The 20,006-nt window shown below is 44.2% G+C and overlaps 1 protein-coding gene across 1 annotated transcript in view; it reads left to right on the top strand.

Moving 5' to 3' along the window:
• Positions 1-20,006, top strand: part of LOC144791771 (hexokinase-2) — a 146,369-nt gene that overhangs the window by 107,073 nt on the left and 19,290 nt on the right. The window contains exons 12-14 of the mRNA XM_078666538.1: positions 517-636; positions 7,169-7,264; positions 16,764-16,863. Coding sequence (XP_078522664.1) covers positions 517-636; positions 7,169-7,264; positions 16,764-16,863 — 316 coding nt within the window. The remainder of the gene's footprint in view (positions 1-516; positions 637-7,168; positions 7,265-16,763; positions 16,864-20,006) is intronic.

The following is a 20,006-nucleotide window of genomic DNA, read 5'->3' as shown; positions in this document are numbered from 1 at the left end:
GACCATTACAAGTTTTGCATTAAGTATGATGGGGCCACTAAATTCTCTGACCGGCCCGACCAGATTGACGAGGTACGCAGAAGTACATTTCACACACTGATTTCGTGCACTCTCAGGGTCCACCTTTTAAGTCCTGTTTACTCTGTTGCCATGGCATCCATCACCAAAGGTGTCGCAGGCATCCTCAGAACATGGTAGCATTATCTCCCCTTGTGCTTTAAGTGGTCTGAGCAGAGAGAAAAATGAATAAAGCCCGTCAACATGCACCTCTGCATTGGGTTGGGGTGATGGAAAGGGGATCTAAGTGATCCTTTGTGGAGTGTAAGCAGTATATGTGACTAATGACTTTTAAGTCATTGAGAACTCTGCAGATGGTAGACCATTGCATTCAAAATTATCTAGGAGGCCAGTGACGTGTTGCAATGTAATGGAGTCTTATTCTAAACTGATTTACAGACACTATTAATTGATTGAAAAGATCTGTTACCAGATACTAATCCTGACTTTTGTCCTCAGCTTTTTGATCACATTGTCCATTGCATTGAGGACTTCTTGGAGTACATGGGAATGAAAGGGGTGATGCTCCCCCTCGGCTTTACTTTCTCGTTCCCTTGCCATCAAAACAGTCTCAACGAGGTAAAGTTGTTTTTTTTTTCTACAATTTTCATTCGATTGGGTCTGTTGCAATGATCACTGGCTTGGATACATTTGCCTAATGGTTATATAATGCACAATTGTTTAAAGCATTGAAAATCGCATGTTACTGGCTGAAGTCACTTGTAGCCCTTAGGGCTCTTGGCACTAGCATCAACCGTGCTAGGTGGACCTATGAAAATTGATAAAATGCCCCTTTGCATGTTGGTTTGCCAGTACAGAAGCACAAGCCTGGCCTGGCTGCCATACTTTCCAAATACTTCTCCCCCTTAGTCAATTTGATACTGTTGGTTTGTTTCCGGGGGGGGGGGGGAGAGGGTGTTGGGCACGGGGTGGTTGGCGACCATTCAGTGATACGTTAAAGCTTTCCTCTATTTGAACATCAGTGGATGCCGCTCTGCCATGCATGTGGCAACGCCCAGTGAAAGATCCAACTATTTACATTCCTCATGAACATGAGAAATGTGAGTCTGTTGCAGAATAAAAGCTAGTTGTGTAGGTGGAATATGGTGAGAAGGATGTGAAGGCTTCTGTGATCTAGAAGTAGGAGTTAATAAACCAAGTAATTTTGACAACCAGGTTCGAAACTGAAGAGAAAGAAAGCAAAAGACACAGGCTGTAAGTGAGGTGGGAAAGAACAACTTTACAATATGAATCTTCTCTCCAGAACTGGGATCCCGAGAGGACTGCAGGGTGAACAGACTTACCCAGCTCTGCACACCTCCTAGATGGGGGGGGGGGGGGGGGGACTGTGCAAATCTGTTGGCATGGTTGGAAACCAGATTTCTCTGTTAAGCTGTCCTGACCTGTTGAGCCCTTGAGCCTTTGCTGGTGAGACCGAAGTAATTGCCAGAAACCATGCTTATTTCTTTTCGTGGAAAGTTGATGCAGCCCAAAAGATTGGTGTGCTGAAAATGCTTTTAAACGGAGGAAGACTGCTGTTTAGAGCTCAAATAGAGGAGATCTTTCGCAAGGTGAGCAGAATTCACCCCATAATTCGATGGCTAAGCCAGCTGAAAAATTCAAGATCTGTGTACACAGGCAGTACTATTGGCGATTTATCTCCTCCACCCATCAAACGACACTTTCAGTCCAGTTTCACAAAGTTTTGAGGAGGGTGATAAGTGAAGAAGAGGGTTTGCTGCACAGCTCCATCTGTGAAGCTCCAGCAGCAGATCTGACTATGCTGCCTCTAACTCTTCTAGGCTGGCCAGTGGTGGGGTCAGCCAGTGCTTCATTTGTAAAATATTAAGTGCCAGGGCTCTGACCTGGAGGCCACTGCAGCTTGCATCACCCACCTCCCTTGTCATCGCTGCAATAACAACTACTAACCATCTCGCTTGCATGTAAATGCAACAGCTCAGATTATTCCAGGTCCCCAAAGCTAAAGGAATGGCTGGGGAGGCAGGTATTAGCACTATTTTCATGTATATTGATTTCCCAAACAACCATTCTGCTCATCTCTAAATTAGATGAGCAGCGCCACCATGTGGTAGACTGTTCTAAGGATGGTGCTGACAATTAGGTACCGAGCACCAGAAACCAATTAAGTGCTGGTGCTGAGCACCTGAAAGCACTGGCTCAAATTAAGCACTGGGATCATCACTGTAAGTAAGTAAGTTCTTTATTGTTTAGGTTAATTAAAACCATTACAAAAAAAGCATTAAACAAGTCTCCATAAGAAAATTAAAAAAGAATATAAAATAACAATACTTAAAACCAATCTAAAACGAGGGGGGCATATTGGTCGTAGCAGCTGGTTGCAGCCAGTGAATTCCTCTTAGCCGGCTACCTGGCATGTTTGTTTCCGTTCTACTATTTTCAGGAATTTCACCAGCTTTCCATTTAACGGCGGAAGACCAGGATCGAAACAAGCAAGAACTGCTTGTCTGCGTGAGCGGATGCTCAATTCGTTAAAGGCTGTTTTTAGCAGAGCTGCTCTCTCCTCATTCAGCTTCAAGCAAGTACATAGTAGGTGCTCTAAATCTTCGACCCCTGTTCCGCACAGCCGGCATCTGATCCCATAGTTCGTTCTCAGCCACGGTGGTAAGTGTGGAATGGCAGGAAGGATCCCTAGCCTATATTTAAAAAATAGTTCTTTTGTTTTCCAACCATATCCCAGACCAAAGTATGTTTGGAGCCCAGGAGTTTTGTATGTGCACAGTCATCCAGGCGTGAGAAAAGGTGGCTTTATCCACCACATGCGAATGTCTTTTTAAGCTCTTGTTCACTACGTGCTTAAATTGCGCATGCGATAGGGCGGTCTCCCCTAGTTCTTTCAGACCTGTGATGATCAGGGACTCCTCTAAATACTTTTTCGCCGGTGTTCTCGAGGAGCTAATCAGGTATTGCCAGAGCTGTTGATTCAGGGTATTTTCTGGAGAATTCCTTATTTTGTGCCAACACTTTATATATGACCCTCTTCGTGCAAGCGTTTGGCTCATCAGACCAAATTCCATACGAATCTGTGCTTGTGACGTGTAGGATGGCAGATTAAAAAGGAGTCTGTAGGCCTTTGATATGGTTGTGTCTAAAAGTTTTGCGTCGGTACCTCTTAGAGCCTCGCTGCCATACGTGATTGTTGACTCTATTTTAGTTTTAGCCACTCGAAGCAGTGGCAGTAGAGTCCCACCTGTCAGATTGGACTTTAGCTGTTTCAATGTCATGGTTATTAACAGCCCTTTCCTCTTAATGGCCTCTAGTTGGCTTAGATAGCGGCCTCCTTTATCAACTATGATCCCAAGATATTTATATTCCGAGCAGTTGGAGATTACTTTTGTGCCAAGAGACCAGGTGTGCAGTGTTTTGTTCCTGGTTATGGACAAGACTTTAGTCTTGTTGATATTGACTTCTAATAAGTTGTTATCGGCGTATCCATGGAGTGTGTTAATCAGATTTTGAAGACCCACTTTCGTGTGGCTGACCAAGACCACGTCGTCAGCATAAGATATGCTTGGCAGCGCTTTGCCCCCAAGCCGGGGCGCGTGGGAATTGCAAGATTCTAGTGCGGGTGGCAGGTCAGCTGTAAATAAATTAAAAAGGGTAGGGGCTAGCACGCACCCTTGCTTTAGGCCTTTTGTAGTTGGAATACGCCTAGAAAGGTGCGAGCCGTTCCAGAGCTTTACCTGGACCCACGTGTCCGTATGCAATTCAATCAGGAGGCTTAATAAGGACGAAGGAATCCCCCAAGAGGCCAGTTTCCGCCAGAGGATTCCTCGATTAAGGTTATCAAAGGCCGCCTTAAAGTCCACAAAACAGAAGTAAAGAGCCCGTTTGGTTGCTCTTGCCTTATCAATAAGTAATGAAATGGCCACCAAATTTGTTGTTGTTCCGGTGTCTCTGCGGAATCCTGTTTGGCTAGATGGTATTAAGCTATGGTTTGTTGCCCATTCTCGCAACTGAATCAATAAGAGGCCCGCAAAATATTTGGCCTCAATATCTTGGAGTGCAATCAGGCGATAGTTTTTTGGGAGTGTTCTATCCCCCGCCTTATAAATCGGGGAAATAATTGAGCCCCTCCATGAGGCAGGAAGGTACCCCGAATTATTAACAGACATATAGAGGGGGATCAACGTATCAGCCCAATATTCCGGTTCAAGTTTGAAGAGGGCCGACTGAATTCCATTAGGCCCGGCTGCGCCATCTTTTCTACCTTTGGAAATTAATTTCCTAATTAGAACCACAGAAGGTTCAAATTTGGCATCTTCACATGGTGAGACTGTTTGTAATGGTCGACACTCCACTGGAACCTGAGGTTCGCCTGTTTTTGCAACCTGTTGGTTAAAATGTTCTTCAAGAAAGAATTCCCAAGACTATTTGCTTATATAAGAAGTTATACCATTATTTTTTGAATTTAACAATTTGTTTATAATGGACCAAAACTGGGCGCTATTGTTGGCCTTGGAAGCATGATGGAGTTTTGCCCAGGAGTCTTCATCATTCGTTCTTTTGATTTCCCATTTCAACTTTTTGAGTATAGCACGATGTTTATGAAGCTGCGCTAAAAGTATTCCATCTCCCGGGCTTTTCTTCAACTGCCTTAAAGATTTATTTATCACTTTTTTGTAGGATTTCATTGCCATTTTCTGGGTGCCTGAGATCTTCCTTGTGACACCGGGTGCAGATAGTGGAAAATGCCTTACGGTTGTTGAATAAATATTTGCAAACTCAGTCGTAAATTTTTCCCATCCTACTACTATATTGCCAGAAGGGTAGTTTGCATTGTTTAATTGGCTTTTTGCAGCTTGTAATACCTCCACAGTATTTGCTACCGAAGTTTTAATTCGTTTGATATTTATAGTATGGCTATCATGCGGTCCCATTGGGTTTAAGAGTATGTCCTCAGGAAGGGCTCCTAGAATGACTTCTTGAGGGCGATGATCGCTGTCGCCCTTGTCCCCTAAATTGAAGCCTAATACATAATGGAACAGTGAGATGGAGACTAGAGTGTAGTCAATAGTAGAGATTGTCTTGCTTGAGGTAAATGAGGCTACAGACGGTGAGTCATCAGGAAATCTTCCATTTAGAGCTCTTAGGCCCATATGTTCCAGATCTTCCAATAATGACTTTGCAAGCTTGGATGTTTTACATTGGCTGCTAAATACTTTGGTTGGTATATTCCAATGGTATGACTGTGCTTGAACGTCACTGTTTGCGGAAGACCCCAAGATGCATTGATTAAAGTCTCCAGACAAAATTAGGTTTATTGATGTTCGAGTAGTGACAACATGATGTAAATGGGCCGTTAGAAGTTTCCCCTCTTGTCTCTTATTTTTTGGGTTTATGTAAGTGTTAGTCAGTTGGATTTCTTTCTTTTCCCCCCCAAAGTTAAGTGATATCTCTACTGTGTTTATAGCCGAGGAATTAGTGGTTAGAGTCCGTGCATTACCAATAGTTGATATTTTGAGGTAAGTTGCTAGGCCTCCGGACAAACGACCAAACTTACTTTTCCTTATTGCTGCAGAATGGTAGCAGGTATAGCCCTCTAAGTGAACTGGCTCTTCCAGCCATGTCTCCTGGAGAAGGATGATATCGAATGATTTCACATATTGAAGGAAATCAGTATCCTCTGCTTTGTTATTAAGCCCGTTTATGTTCCACGACAATAATTTCAGGTGCAGTGCATCTGTACGCAGAACAGGCTCTGTTGGATAACCTTGTCATTGAGGATTTATTGTTGTATTACATATTCTAAAAAGCCGATGTTCAAGCGTGTGATACGAGTTGGCGGACCTTGAGGTATTTGCCACGGGTGACGCCTGAGCTGCTTTTGGAGAGTGACCCAATGCGCCCCTCAGCACAGACCTTGTCATTAAAATTGTGGTGGATGGTTGCTGCTTGGGCCTCTCAAGCAAGGGCAATGGGTATCCTGTGTTATAACAAGGGCAATGGGTATCCTGTGTTATAATCAGCACTGATGTGTACCACATCTGGAAGTATTCATTATTGCATTCCTAGGCCATGTTCCTCAGATTTCAAATCTCCCCGCCCCCACCCCCCTAACCTTAATCATAAACTGATTGGCCTCAAAATCCATCCAAACAAATGGCCTTCGTGCAAACCACAGCAGAACCTCCACAGAAAAATGTAATGTTTGCTGACTACCGGTTAATCATGAATTCTTTCATTACATTCTTCTTTATTAAAAAAAATAGAGTTGCCTTACTTCTGAAGATGATTTGCGGGATTAAATTGAAGGCATTCCTCAGTTATATGGCCTCTTTATATAAGGCAGCAACACACCTTTTAATGAGGTAATGCAAGTGCTTCTTAGGTGTAACCTCAAGTATACAGATTTCACTTCCGCGTCCCACTACTTACAACCCTCCTTCTCTCTCATGGATCTCCGCTCTTGATCGTGCTATAGTGTTGAAGGCCGGGAGCAACTCTACCTTACATTTATGGTACCTGGTAGGGATGGGTTAGCCTTAGGGGAAGAACAAAGAAGAGAGCATTTGTTTTGCTGGTGCCCGTGAGAAGTCGACAAAGCTCACTATGCAAGTACTGCGATGAGGAAGGTAAAATTGTGTTCATGGTGATAATTCAATATCCAATCTCCACCGAAGTTTTAAGTTAAAGAGAAATGTGGGATTCTCAATATAGCGAATTTGATCCAGGAAGAACAACATGAAAGTAATTCAATTGCATATGTAGAAAAGTGCCCTAGAAGCATTGGGGTGAAATAAATCCTACCCATATTAGAATGGACATTGAGTAAGGTTTAGCTACATCAGTAGACCATAAACAAATTTGATTAAAGCAAAGTAAATTACATTTCTTTATACTTGTCATGCCCGGCATGAGAGCGACTAATATTCCTACTTTCCTCATTAAATGTTGGGATTGATTTTTATAGAAAATTGCAGCCTAGTGACTTGGTGTATCCATCCCCTCAGATATAGAATGTGCTTCTAAAATGGATGATATTAGCTTTAAAGTGGGGTCTTTCTGGATAAGAAAGAAAATAGATATGTTTTCAATATTGACTGATTCCTATTTTGCCTTGGTCTTTTAGGGCATTCTGCTAAAATGGACTAAGGGATTCAACGCATCTGGTTGTGAAGGAGAGGATGTTGTTGGACTCCTTAAAGAGGCGATTCATCGAAGAGAGGTGATTATCAAATTGCTTACTTTTTATGGTTGTTGAAACTGAATCTCTCTGCCTTGTAAATGGACATGCACTTCTGCCCTAACTGCCCGATTGTATGTAAAACGGGTAGCCTGACTGTTTGGCCTTACGTCCTCTAATCTAGCGTGTCTGCAGAAGCCTAGACCTGATCCTGGTTATGCGAGATTCCGTTAACTGTTCTGTGTTCAGGAAGGGCCTGTTACCTTAAAGTGATCATAGAAATCCTGTTCTTGCCTTGGGTCAAACACTTAGAAGGGCAGTGGCAGCATACTGTTTAGTGAATTTGTAGTGTGACCAGACTTTTTTCTATGTGTCAGAGAGAATGTTGTCTGCTGACTTCTCTAGTGTAAAGTTACACTGTTATGTTTTAACCTCACCCCCAACCCCCAGAAACTTGTGCTGATATCCTGTTTGTATGTCAAGTGCATGTTCTGTGAATGTGTAGCAAATTTCTGATAGTAGGAGTATGAGTACAGGGATCAGTAGGATGCATTTTGGATGTCCCTGGTTCAGCATGACATATGCTTCCCCAAACATTGGAAGTATATTGCCTGCATTCCTGAGGCTGGAGAGTGGAGACCCGTACAGTAAACTGAAGGGCTATGGTGACATGGCTTCCCTCAAATGTCATGACAGCCTTGTTAGCTAAAGGCTGCTGTATAGTTATTTCTGAGTACTGCCTTTGGTAGATGGTAGGAGTTAAAGATGGGACAGGAGTTTGTTATTGAAGCTGAGCGGGTTTGTAGGGCCTTCCCTGTTGTCTGCCCGTGATCACTGCTGAGGACAATCAAAAATTAGCTAGCATTCGCGCCAAGAATTTTCAATTCTATTAAGGACACGGAGGCGAGGATTATGCTTCTCTTTCTTTACTGTAAATTTCACAGCAGCCAATAAACATACAGTTTAGTGAAAATAAAACTGCAGAGGCCATGATGCTTAGCCTTAGCCACGCCTCTATGAACCCTATAAGAGTCCTGGTACCACTCCCAGCGTCCTCTTTCTTTGCACGAACTTGCAGAATAAGTCCAACAACCAAAAGTCTATAATCTCCAACAGGGAATAACGGAACATCGTTCCAACTTCATTCTTCAACTGAAGATTCTTCACTCGGACTTCTTGTCTTTGCCTAGGAAAAAGGAAATATAACAACCCGTAATTCCTGTAAAAAACAGTCTTGAACATCTCAGAACGGGTGGGTAAGCATGATCAAACATTTGAACATTGCCGGGTGGGATAATCCTCGCCTCCGTGTCCTTAATAGAATTGAAAATTCTTGGTGCGAATGCTAGCTAATTTTTGATTCTATTACAGGACCGGAGGCTTCAGATTATTCTAGTTTAACGCTGTACCAAAAACAACAGATGTAATGTCTCCCACCGGCTTATAATAAAACAGTTTGAATGTCGATTCAGATGACCAATCAGCACAATGCATGATATCTTGAATGTTCGCTCCTAATAAATAAGACTTTGAAGCCATGGCACCACGTACAGAGTGAGATCCAAACAGTTGAACATCAACACCAGATTCCTTCATGAGAAACTTTAGCCATCTTGCGATAGTAGCGGAGGACACAGGTTTAAATGGCTTCTGGACAGCAATCAAAAGCTGCGTGACACCAGTCGGTCTCAGGGCACGAGTACATTCCTCGTAAGCTTTCAAGCATTGGACAACACACAGTTTGTGATTAGAAGGAAAAGCATTATAATCAACCTGTCTAGACAGGGTCTTTGTACGACCTGTGATGGTAAAAGAAACTCCCTCCGGAGTGAATACTCTACCTGTAACGTCCAAGGCGCGTACATCTGAAGATCTTCTGCAAGCTGACAAACATAATAGCATGGCTAGCTTAGCCGATAACTGCTTTCTCGAAAGAGAATTATCGGGCCAACTATCAAGAAGTTTAATGACCAAAGAGACATCCCAAAGCCCAGAATATTTGGGCTTGGGAGGATTCGCATCGCGTATGCCCTTGAGGAGCTTGCATACCAAAGGGTGCATACCCACCGGCTTCCCGTCAATGTGGGTGTGCCCTGAGGAAATGGCCGACCGGAAGTTGTTCACGGATCTATAGGCCAATCCGCCAGCCGCCTTATCCGACAAAAAATTTATGATATGAGTAAGTCCTGCCCCCACGGGATCCAAGTCCCTTTCCACGCACCAACATAACCAACCCTTCCAGGCTGAAGAATACCTTTTTCTCGTGGAAGGGGCCCAGGCTTGCTTGATAAAGTCGCTAGCCGTTCCTGAAACTCCAGGCAAAGTCCACTGTTGCCTGAAAGCATCCATGCCATCAGCGATATTCGTTGGGACAGGATCAACGGATGTTGTTCCTGCAGAGGTCCTAGGAGGAGATCCTCCGACTACGGGATCATCCTGGGAAGGTCGCAGCACATCCCCAATAACATCGGGAACCATGGCTGCGACCTCCACAGAGGCGTCACCAGGATCACCTCCGCTTTCTGTTTGACAATGTGAGAGGCCACACGTGGGATTAGAAGAAAAGGAGGGAACGCATAGTTCACCGCCCCTGACCAGTCCTGTAGAAACGCATCCGTCGCTTCCGCTGCTGGATCCGGTCTCCAGCTGAAGAACCTGGGAAGCTGGCAGTTCAGCCTGGATGCAAATAAGTCGGTCTGACACGGACCTCAAAGGTCCTGAAGCCAGTTGAACACATTGGGAAGCAGCTGCCAATCGCTGTAATCCGAAGGTGTCTCGAGTTCCAGTCTGCAATCACGTTGGACTGGCCTGGAATATACTCTGCTATAATCGTGATCTGATGACTGAGACAATAATGCCAAAAATCCTTGGCTATCTCCACCAGCATGAACGACCTCGTCTTATGTAACGTACCGCCGAGACATTGTCCATCCGAAGGAGGATACCACAAGAGGTCCGTGGCGGCGAGAGAGTTCTGATGGCGAAGGAGCCCGCGAGGAGCTCCAGACAATTTATGTGGAGTTCTAGCTCCTGTGGAGACCATCTCCCTCCTGTGGAAACAACTCCACAGTGTGCGCCCCAGCCCCAACGGCTGGCGTCGGACTCGATCACTATCTCGGGCATGGAGCCGAAAATGGCTCTGCCGTTCCACGCTTCCACGTGGCTCAACCACCAACGCATCTCGTCTCTCACCTCCTGAGTCAGAGGGACCAGATCTGAGTAAGCCAGACCTCTCTGGAGATGTTGAATCTTGAGTCTCTGCAACGCCCTGTAGTGTAGAGGGCCCGGAAATATCGCCTGAACTGACGATGCCAATAAACCCACTATGGCAATCGTCCTGAGTGCGATCATTTGTTTGCTGAGAAGGGATACAATCTCCTTCTTCAGGTCCTTCAATTTGGACTGTGGCAGACTGAGCTGTTCCGACGGGGAGTCGATCACAAACCCCAGGAAATCCATCGACTGGGATGGGATCAGGGCAGACTTGGCCGGATTGATCACAAACCCCAGAGACTGGAGCAGAGATATTGTCATCTGAAGATGTTGCGACACTAGGTCCGGGCTGTGAGCCATGATCAGGATGTCGTCGAGATATATTATCATGCGTACGCCCTGTTCCCGCAGGTGCGCCACCACCGGCTTCATCACCTTGGTGAAGCACCAGGGAGCCGAGGAAAGCCCGAAAGGAAGGGCCGAGTACTCGAACCACCGTCCGTTCCATTGAAACTGGAGGAAACGGCGGAGAGGAGGATAGATGGGAATCGAAAGGTAGGCGGCTTTGAGATCTAAGCGCACCATCCAATCGTTCGGCTGTAAGAGATCTGTTAACAGATGTATCCCCTCCATCTTGAAATGGTTGTAGACCAGAAAATAATTGAAATCTCTTAAATTCAACACTAGCCTGTGACCACCACCTCTTTTCTGTACTAGGAAGATATTGCTGCAAAACCCGTGTGGGTTGTACTCGCACTCGGCCACGGCTTGTTTGCAAAGCAATTCTTCTATCTCTTTGTCTATACAAATCCTCTCTGTTTGGGAAAAATGGAGAACTCTCAGGTGCTGAACCTGCCTCGGTGTCTCGTAAAACTCCAGGTGAAACCCCTGAATGGTCTGAAGGACCCAAGCGTCCTGAGTCAGGAGACGCCAAGAATGGAGAAAATGACTGGTACGACCCCCCTCAATGGCAAAAGGAAACAATCTATTGCGCTCACCTGAGGAATGTTTGGCCTGGAAACCTGCCCTGTTGCCTCCTCCCTGGTATCTGCCTTTGGAGTATGGACGTCGAGTGGGATAGATCTTGCCACCTCTGGTCGAATCCCAGTCTCCTCGACCACGTCCGAAGTCACCTCGGGGGGGACCTTGATTGGCGAAACGACCTGGCGAGCGTCCCCGACCTCGTCCGGCCCTATTAAAAAGGTGTTGCTGAAGTACACGTTTGATGCCTGATTGAGCCTTATCCAGAGAAGTGAAGGTGCCCATGTATTTGGAGACATCCTTCGCAAGTTCCGTTAGATTAGAGTCCATTCGCATCAAGAGGGACTTGCGTCGCTCGGTGGACACCGCGCAGTTAGCATTACTTAAAAGGCAAATGACACGCTGAGTCCAGCCGGCCAAGATATCTGGATCAATTGGCACGTTGGACTCCTTCGCTTGCAAGGCCATCTCCAGGATCTTGGCCAGAGGGCCAACGACGTCCAGCATCTTGTCCTGGCATCCTTGCCAGGCTCGGCCTAAACCTTTTTTAGGGTCCTTAGCAAACTTCTTGAGGAAGGTTAGAAGGCTAGGGTCTATCTCCGGAGTCTCCGCCACCTTATGGGCAAGGTCGGGACGAGAGCATTCCGATCTAAGGCGGTTGCGAACCTCTTTATCAAACCCCTTCCTAATATTTTGTTGAAGGTACTCGGCTACAGCCGGGGCTGGGACCCAATCTGACGATCTAGGATGAATAATGTCAGATGGGTTGAAGGTAAATGGGGTATTAGGGGGAGGTTCTGACGCCGAAGCGACGTCTTTCTTAGTCTTCTTCTTCGCTGGCTGTTCCTCATCCGTATCAGTGGTGTCAGTACCAGTGGTGGTAGTGGCGTCTGTATCCACATAATGCTGTTTACTTGTCGCCTTGCCACCTGCCGGATAGGCATGATCCAGCCCAGAAGCTGCCGGGAGGGAACTCCTAGCGCCAGAGTGTGGCCACTGATCAGTAGTGTATCAGTAGGGTTAGGTTTGGGAGCTGGTGGAGCCTTCTTAGTGGACTTGTCCTTTGTAAAGCCATGGCGCTTAGCAAAGTTCTCCAGCTGCTTAGTGATAGGTTTGAGTGCAGCTGCCAATGCTTGTTGCACAGTTGTAGGCACTGCGCTTTCCACTGCCTTGCTGACCGAGGCTTGGACCGAAGCGTCCAAGGCCTCCACAATCTTGTCCTCCACAGCAGCAGCAGGCTGCTCTTCATAAGTCTCTCCCCCTGCCTCCTCATCAAAGTACACCCACTCCTCCATATCCAACTACAGTGGGGTGAATATATATATATATATATATATATATATATATATATATATATATATATATATATATATATATATATATATATATATATATATATATATATATATATATATATATACAAGCAATCTCTTCAGAGGTAGGCACTAGGGCAGTCAGGGGGGGGTCAGCCCAATGCACACTGTATAATAATCTAGGAACCAGTACCAGACCCCCTCAGCAGATGCTGTAGTCAATTATTCCAGCCCAGCAGGGCGTAAGAGCCAAGAAATAGATTTATGGAGCGTGTGCTCACTCCTATGTAGGCAAAACTGTTCTTGCAGCCAGTTAGGCGTCACTCTCCACCAGTCCGAATGAAGTGCGGTGTAAAACGGTGGAAAAATCGGCAAAAACGACGTGTGCAGCCCAACGCGCGCCCAAATCCTACCAAAAAATAGCCCAATGGGCGCGCGTTACGCTGCACGCGTCGGCCGGAGGGCTAAAGGCTCTGAAGCGCGTTCAGGTGATTAGGGGAGCCCTGCGCTGCCTGCTGGTGATGAGACCGCCACCAGAGGTGAGTGGGGACCGCTTTGCGCGGTCCGGTACTGGAGCGCACTGCGGCGCTTTGCACACGAACGCTAAGGCACTGGGAGCGGAGCTCCATCTGAGCGCGAGGCGCTCCTCAGCATAGACACGCAGCGCGGTCCCAGCAAGGCGGGGAGAGCCTGCGACCTCCAAACAAAGCACAAAACCAATAAGTAAATGCACAGTAGACGAGCAGAAACGCTCAAAACAACGCGCACATAGCGTATATTAAGCTTAAAGCTCTGTATTAACAGCACAATATTGCTAAGCAAATCAGCATAATAAGGAGCCTGGCACTTATCTCTTGCTGTGTGAGCAGCAAAGAAAGAGGACGCTGGGAGTGGTACCAGGACTCTTCATAGAGGGTTAATAGAGGCGTGGCTAAGGCTAAGCATCATGGCCTCTGTAGTTTTATTTTCACTAAACTGTATGTTTATTGGCTGCTGTGAAATTTACAGTAAAGAAAGAGAAGCATAATCTGAAGCCTCCGGTCCTGTAATAGAATCAGGAGCAGAGATCTCGCACTTCATTGTGTCCTTGTTTTAGGTACTCCTGCTTGAAGCCTGACACATTGCTAAGTGCTCTGAGAGCCATCAACTTGCACAAGGGTTATGACTGGGAAACAGTCGGAAAATTACATTTGAAAGAACAAACTCAAACCAGTTGAATAAAAGTGGGATCAAAACCGACCCACTTGGTTCAGGTTCCTAGTGCTTCTTGACCAAAGTTGGGAGTGCTCTGTGGAGTAATCGAAGAACTGCCATGTAAGCAAGGCGGGTGTCCGCTTAACAGCCACTGTTGTAGAATTGAGGCAACATCACTTGAAGTTGGCACATTCTCCTGAAGGAGATGAGGATCTGTTTAAGGTGCCTAGAATCCTGCCGACTGACAGAAGGAAGGAGTTTGCCTGGCCCTGAAGGTGTAGAGACTGTCTAGGAGAAGCACAGCGTGCTTCCAACATAGGTAAGCACATAAGGAAAACTAACTACCACGTAGAGCAAAGCTTTGAGTGACCCATGCTGTGAGTGGGATGTCCCACTGCCTCCGAGCAGTTACTGTGTGAACTGCACTACGACTTCTGCAAGAAGCATCATTGTGGCAATCGAAAATCCCCAATGAGCATTAGCGACTGTTGATATCAGAGAGCTAAGTCGGTCACCACTGAAGCAGAAAAACCCTGATCAGTCCAGAGTCCACAACTGCAGAAGACACCTCAACCCTGATAATTCAATTTGTAGGCTGCAACTGCTATACCAGAACACCGGTCTGCATCCGACTGAGGAGGCCATCCCTACCACAGACGAGTGCCGCTGTGAGGATTTGCCACCCCAACTTCATCCCCCATTCCGTGTTCCCGACTTGGCACCTGCAGAAATGAAGCCAGCCCTACCAGTTCAAGTACCCAAACTTTACCCACCTCACTACTAAAACTACAATGCCAACCAGCAGGTTAACATGGGTCTTAGCCTGGAACAGGAACAAAAGATTAGAACACAAAGATGAGTCTGCTGTTTGGACTTAAGACTTTTTGCCGAATGAATGCAAGGGGCAAAAATATGTTGAACTATGCTACACATTTTATCCCTTAAATATTTGAAGCAATCTGTACCTGTGTCTTATCCATGCCTATGTCTACAGTATACTGGGAACTGTATTCAAGATATAGCCAAATGTCGGGAGAAAGAAACACCTTACTGAAGATTGTAACTGAAATAACTCTGTATTTGCATTCCTTTTAAACTATATAGTCATTTGTTTCTTTTGAGATAAAGTACTTTATTTCAACTAATAGATCAGCATTGGACGGGCCATCCCATTATTGTGTCTGTTGCTTGATTGTTGAGTTCTGAGTTCTTGTACCACAGAACCCCCGCCCCCCTGAGAAGCTTTGGACTGCTCGCCTGTGCTACCCTGAGAGTCTTCTTCAGAAAGGCTGCATTTCGGCCAGCTTGCAGAGCTGCAATAGGGTAGACACCAGGACACAGGTTAAAGAACAACCTCCACCAACACAGTTGGGGCCAAGTAGCCCCTGTCTGCCTTGTGGGCCATACGGATGGGCTCTAAAAATTGTATAAGAATCAGAAATTAACGTAAAACAGACTTCACAATGCAGTTTGAAGTTTTACTTTGGGCTTTCAGTCCCCGCACCATTACATAAATCCAGCATGGAGAAGCCAATCTGCAGCCATATGAGTGCTTCAGTAAACAGTTAACATTATTCATACTGAATAATTGTTCTGTAGATCTTACTTTCTTCTGAAGTTGGTTGGGGTTCTGCTAGCTCAAGACCTAGTGTGTGTGGAATTACAGGTGCAAAGTTTCTGTATTTTTGATTGCCCATTCAGTAAAAGGAGGCATTTAGTGCTAGTGTGAAAAATATTCTTGCCACTGCTGTTGATTAGGATGCCATGTTTCCATCTGTGGAAGACTAAGACCCAGGCTATCTTTTGCCTTTGAACCTGGATGTGATCTTGGTATATAATGACCGTACGGATGTTTTGGGCAGTACCTTCCACATACCAGCGCTAATTCCTAGACCCCCACACTCTAGCAAATAGATTGTGATGTTAAGAAGAGCGCGATTAGCATGGCTAGTCCAGGGGGCAGATACAATTTGTAGGAGTTTGGGATGTTAAGAAGAGCAGGTAGATCTGTAGGAAAGCCTGGCAGGATGCAGGGCACAGCGAGGCTTGGAGTAGTGAAGTGGTTCCTTGAAAAACTCTTGGTAGCGTGGCTCTGGTAGGAGCTGAATGGAGTTTCTTAAATTGCTCAGGGTGTTGTTTGAGAGGAATGTAGCCCTTTTTAAATAGGTGGGAAATTCTTGCATTCCATCAGGCCCCCCCTTGCCCGAGAGGACCACCTGAAAGGGAGAATATGTTCTTTGGGACAATCTTGTTACTACTGTGAAATATGGGCTTCCTTCCACACATCAGTCATGCTGGAACCATTCAAAGGGAGAGCTTGGTGGCCTGATCAGCTGTTCCGCTATCCGATGAGCCACTAGTTCATCAAGGGCCCTGCTCAAACTAACAAGATGATCTAACAGGTAGGTACTAGAGTCAAAGCCAAGTGGGCCTGGTAATAATTATTAACCTCTGTAGAATGTAGAATCTGTAAGAATAAAAAGTATATACAAAACACGCTGATATGCACTTACTCTCGAAGCAACAGGTAAAAGATGTGCCCTGTTTTACTTGTTCAAAAACAGGCACCCCTTCCCACCAAGAAATACTTAGGATCAACACAATGAAGGCAAGGGATTACAAAATGTCACTTTGTAAATGCTGTTTTCTATGTTCTCTCACTGAATAAAAACGTCTGGGCACAGTCTTCAAGTGTGAAGCCCCTACTAGTGTGACGCGCGTCTGCAGAGACACAATTTAGATGTCTGACATGGAGGACAGCACTGGCCTCCCAGTGGCTGCACACTTTACATAATATGATCTGTATAAGACCTCCATCTACATTTTTTTTTTTTCATCAGGAGTTTGACCTGGATATTGTAGCAGTGGTGAATGATACAGTTGGTACAATGATGACGTGTGCATACGAAGATCCACTGTGTGAAGTTGGACTCATAGTAGGTAAGAATCAGAGTTTAATTCATCCACAAACAAGTAGTCAAAGTGAAGAATTTTATACATGTTTAAAATAATTTGCTGGTATAGTTATTTGTAGTTGTACAATGATTGTTAATTGTAATATGGACAACGAAATGGATCATAGGCCGACCAGTATACCCTCCTGGACTCCTATGAAATTGCCTTGGAGATCATCAAAATCTCACTATGACTAGAAATATGGGGAAGAAAATGTGAAGCATGTGGTACCAGAACACCATTTTCAAGGGGAGTAAGGGCAGCATTGAGCAACGCCAAAGACTGAAGAAAAGAATGCCATGCCAAACTAAGGGTAAAAAAAAGGGCTAATGGCTTTTCTGGAGCATCACCAAATGAGACTGAACTGTAATGAAAATATGATTAGTGTTCAAAAGCAAATTTGAAAACTCATCATAATTGATAAACACCAATCAGAAAGAAGGATGGGGACTGCAGGAGCGCTCTGCCACATGGAGGGAAGCACAGAATTTCAGTAGTGTATTGTAAGCTCTATCTTGAAACTGCAATCTAAAGTAGAGAAGCTGAAACCTCAAGGAAACTGGCAAATCTGTGCACAATTGTGAAAGGAGTAGTTTGCAAAGGTAATTATTTTTTCAATCTTTTTTTTTTGAGTGGCATTGTTAAAAAAAGAGAAATTTGAAGGTCAAAAGTACTTCTCTTTTTTTTTCTCCATGAAACTCTTTTCTCAGGCATGTTTTTCATAAGGTCTAATCGCTCTCAACATCATTTAAGTATACTGTTTAAACATTCAATGACTTTCCCTGCAGAAGAGAAATAAAAATTCCCTTGAACAGGACTATATGGAAAGTGACAAGAAACAATCTAGGCCTAAATAACAAAAATTCATAAACAAATCAACAAAATAGGTTTTTGTATAAAAAGATTACAATTTATTATGTATACATACAAGAATAAAATTCACACTGTGGTATTACATTAAACACCAATAAGACATGCAATCAAAAAGACCATATGAACACAAATAATAAAATTTATATCATTCAATTATGACCCGCATAATTGGCACAAGTAAAGACAAACAGTAAGACATGGGAAATTATGCAATACTACAAGTATATTCGGACTCCTGGTTAATCACATCGATGTCATGTATGTGAAGATCTATATATCTTCAGCGATGAGGAATTTTGGAAAGCGTCGACGCGTTTCGGTGGGATTTCTTGATTCTTGCCACCTTTTTCAAGACTATATACAATGTCTGTCAAAACCAGGGGGTCATATAATTTCCCTAAAATGAATATCGACATATTAGCAAACTTATAAAAAACTTATTAACATTTTGCATTTCATTAATATAAGGACACATGGATGTGGAACAGTATTTCATATATGGTCTATTCAATATCCTACCATATTAGCATCCCAAGAGTGAAACCTACCCTGATTGTCTAGGTTAAACAACTCATAAGTGGTTTCTAAAGGGGTAAAATCCAATTTAAAGCCATACGAGCGTATCTACATCTCTATATCATAGGCAGAAAGCAAGAATGGTGCCCTATATGTGTACCCTAGTCGTATATAAATTATAAACAAGCATTCTATTATACTCTTACACTTTTACAACGTCTCTACAGATAATCTCTAAGTATTTTAAATTTGGTGTTAAACAGGTAGCTTCTAAATTTAGAGAAACGGTTCTTTGCCGAGGTGATTTATAGAAGAGGGTAATCCCATTCAGCCATACTTCACGTAAATGTCACTTGATCTAGGGTAATACATTTATAGTACTACATTCCCTCTAAAAATAGGTCCTATAGGCTTGTTAAAATGTATTGTTTCGAGGACTTGCCTATATGATAAAGAGGACTATCTTACCCTATTATGTGCTAAAAAAACGCTGTGCCCAAGGTCGTATTTCTTTATTATCTCAGTTTAACACGATGCACGGGCTCGGAGCTTTCAACCCAGATATACAATCTGAATTTTTTTTTTTACAGGAGAGGAAAATTATACCAAACTCTGCTGGTGATTTATTTCCACTTTTTGTTGTGAACCTAAATAAAAAGGGGTATACCTTTTAATTAGATCAGGATTTTTTCTTATATTTCTTTTATCTTGTACTCTTCCACGAGTAGAACGTGGCTCACTTCGCCTTATAAAGGATGGTTGGCGCCTTCTCGTAATTAGGATATAGCCCTGGGGGAACATTAACAAAATTTGTGTTTAAATCTTGCTAAACAGTGGAGCTAAACTTAGTCGTCTAATTAACCTGAACGCGGATGTCAACAGGCGTACCTGTGTTCGAGTTGTAAATAGAAAAAGGCAATGAAGTGACGATCTGAAACACCGGCTCCTTTAAAGCGTCTCTGGAGACGCAGCTCAATTGAGTCAGTGATACTCGACCGCGGAAATAAACCGCTGTTGGTTGAAAAGGAGAGAGAGTCAAACGGCACGATTCAATAGGAAAACACATAGTTAGTCTTCCCAAGGTGAATTAAAACTCTATGCTACGCAGCGTACGGCTTACCTGGGATATAGTGTCTTGGCGCCGAAATTTCTCTTGTCCGTAGCGTTACCCTAGCTTGTGTCACAATCCGCCTGGTTTAAAAAGCCTGAGCTCAGGATGGGATTGGTGCGAGATTAGCCCTATCTGGATACGGTATACTGAGAAGAGTATGCATATGTGTTTATCCAATGTATGGGAAATGTGTAAGTGGGGGAGGCGGAGGGCTGGCACTCTACATTGTTGTAATAACTCCAGTCTGTGGAGAAGAGTCTGTTGTCTTAATCCCACTCAACAAACTGGTAGTCCACATAATGGAGGGTCACCTGTATCATCTTCAAAATGCCAGCCCACTAAAGGAGATCAGTTTGTCTTTTTTTAATTCAAACAGAAACGATGCAACAAATTTCCTAATTGAGCTTTCATAGTCCATATTAATCTCCCTTTATGCTTTTCGAAATTTTATTTGGATTGCGAGAGAAGGTTTGCATTGCCGGATTTTCAATTTCAATTTGCAATTTGGTTTGAGGCTGCAGACTTTTAGGATCTTTGCCCTCCCATGCTTTGAAAACTGTAAAGCGTAATTTGAACTTTATTCTCTGTACGAGAGGTACTCTGTGTAAATACCTTGAGAGATGGCATG

The sequence above is a fragment of the Lissotriton helveticus genome, chromosome 11, assembly GCF_964261635.1.
Source record: "Lissotriton helveticus chromosome 11, aLisHel1.1, whole genome shotgun sequence".
In the NCBI taxonomy this organism is placed as follows: Eukaryota; Metazoa; Chordata; class Amphibia; order Caudata; family Salamandridae; genus Lissotriton; species Lissotriton helveticus.
This window is presented reverse-complemented; position numbering and strand designations above follow the sequence as displayed.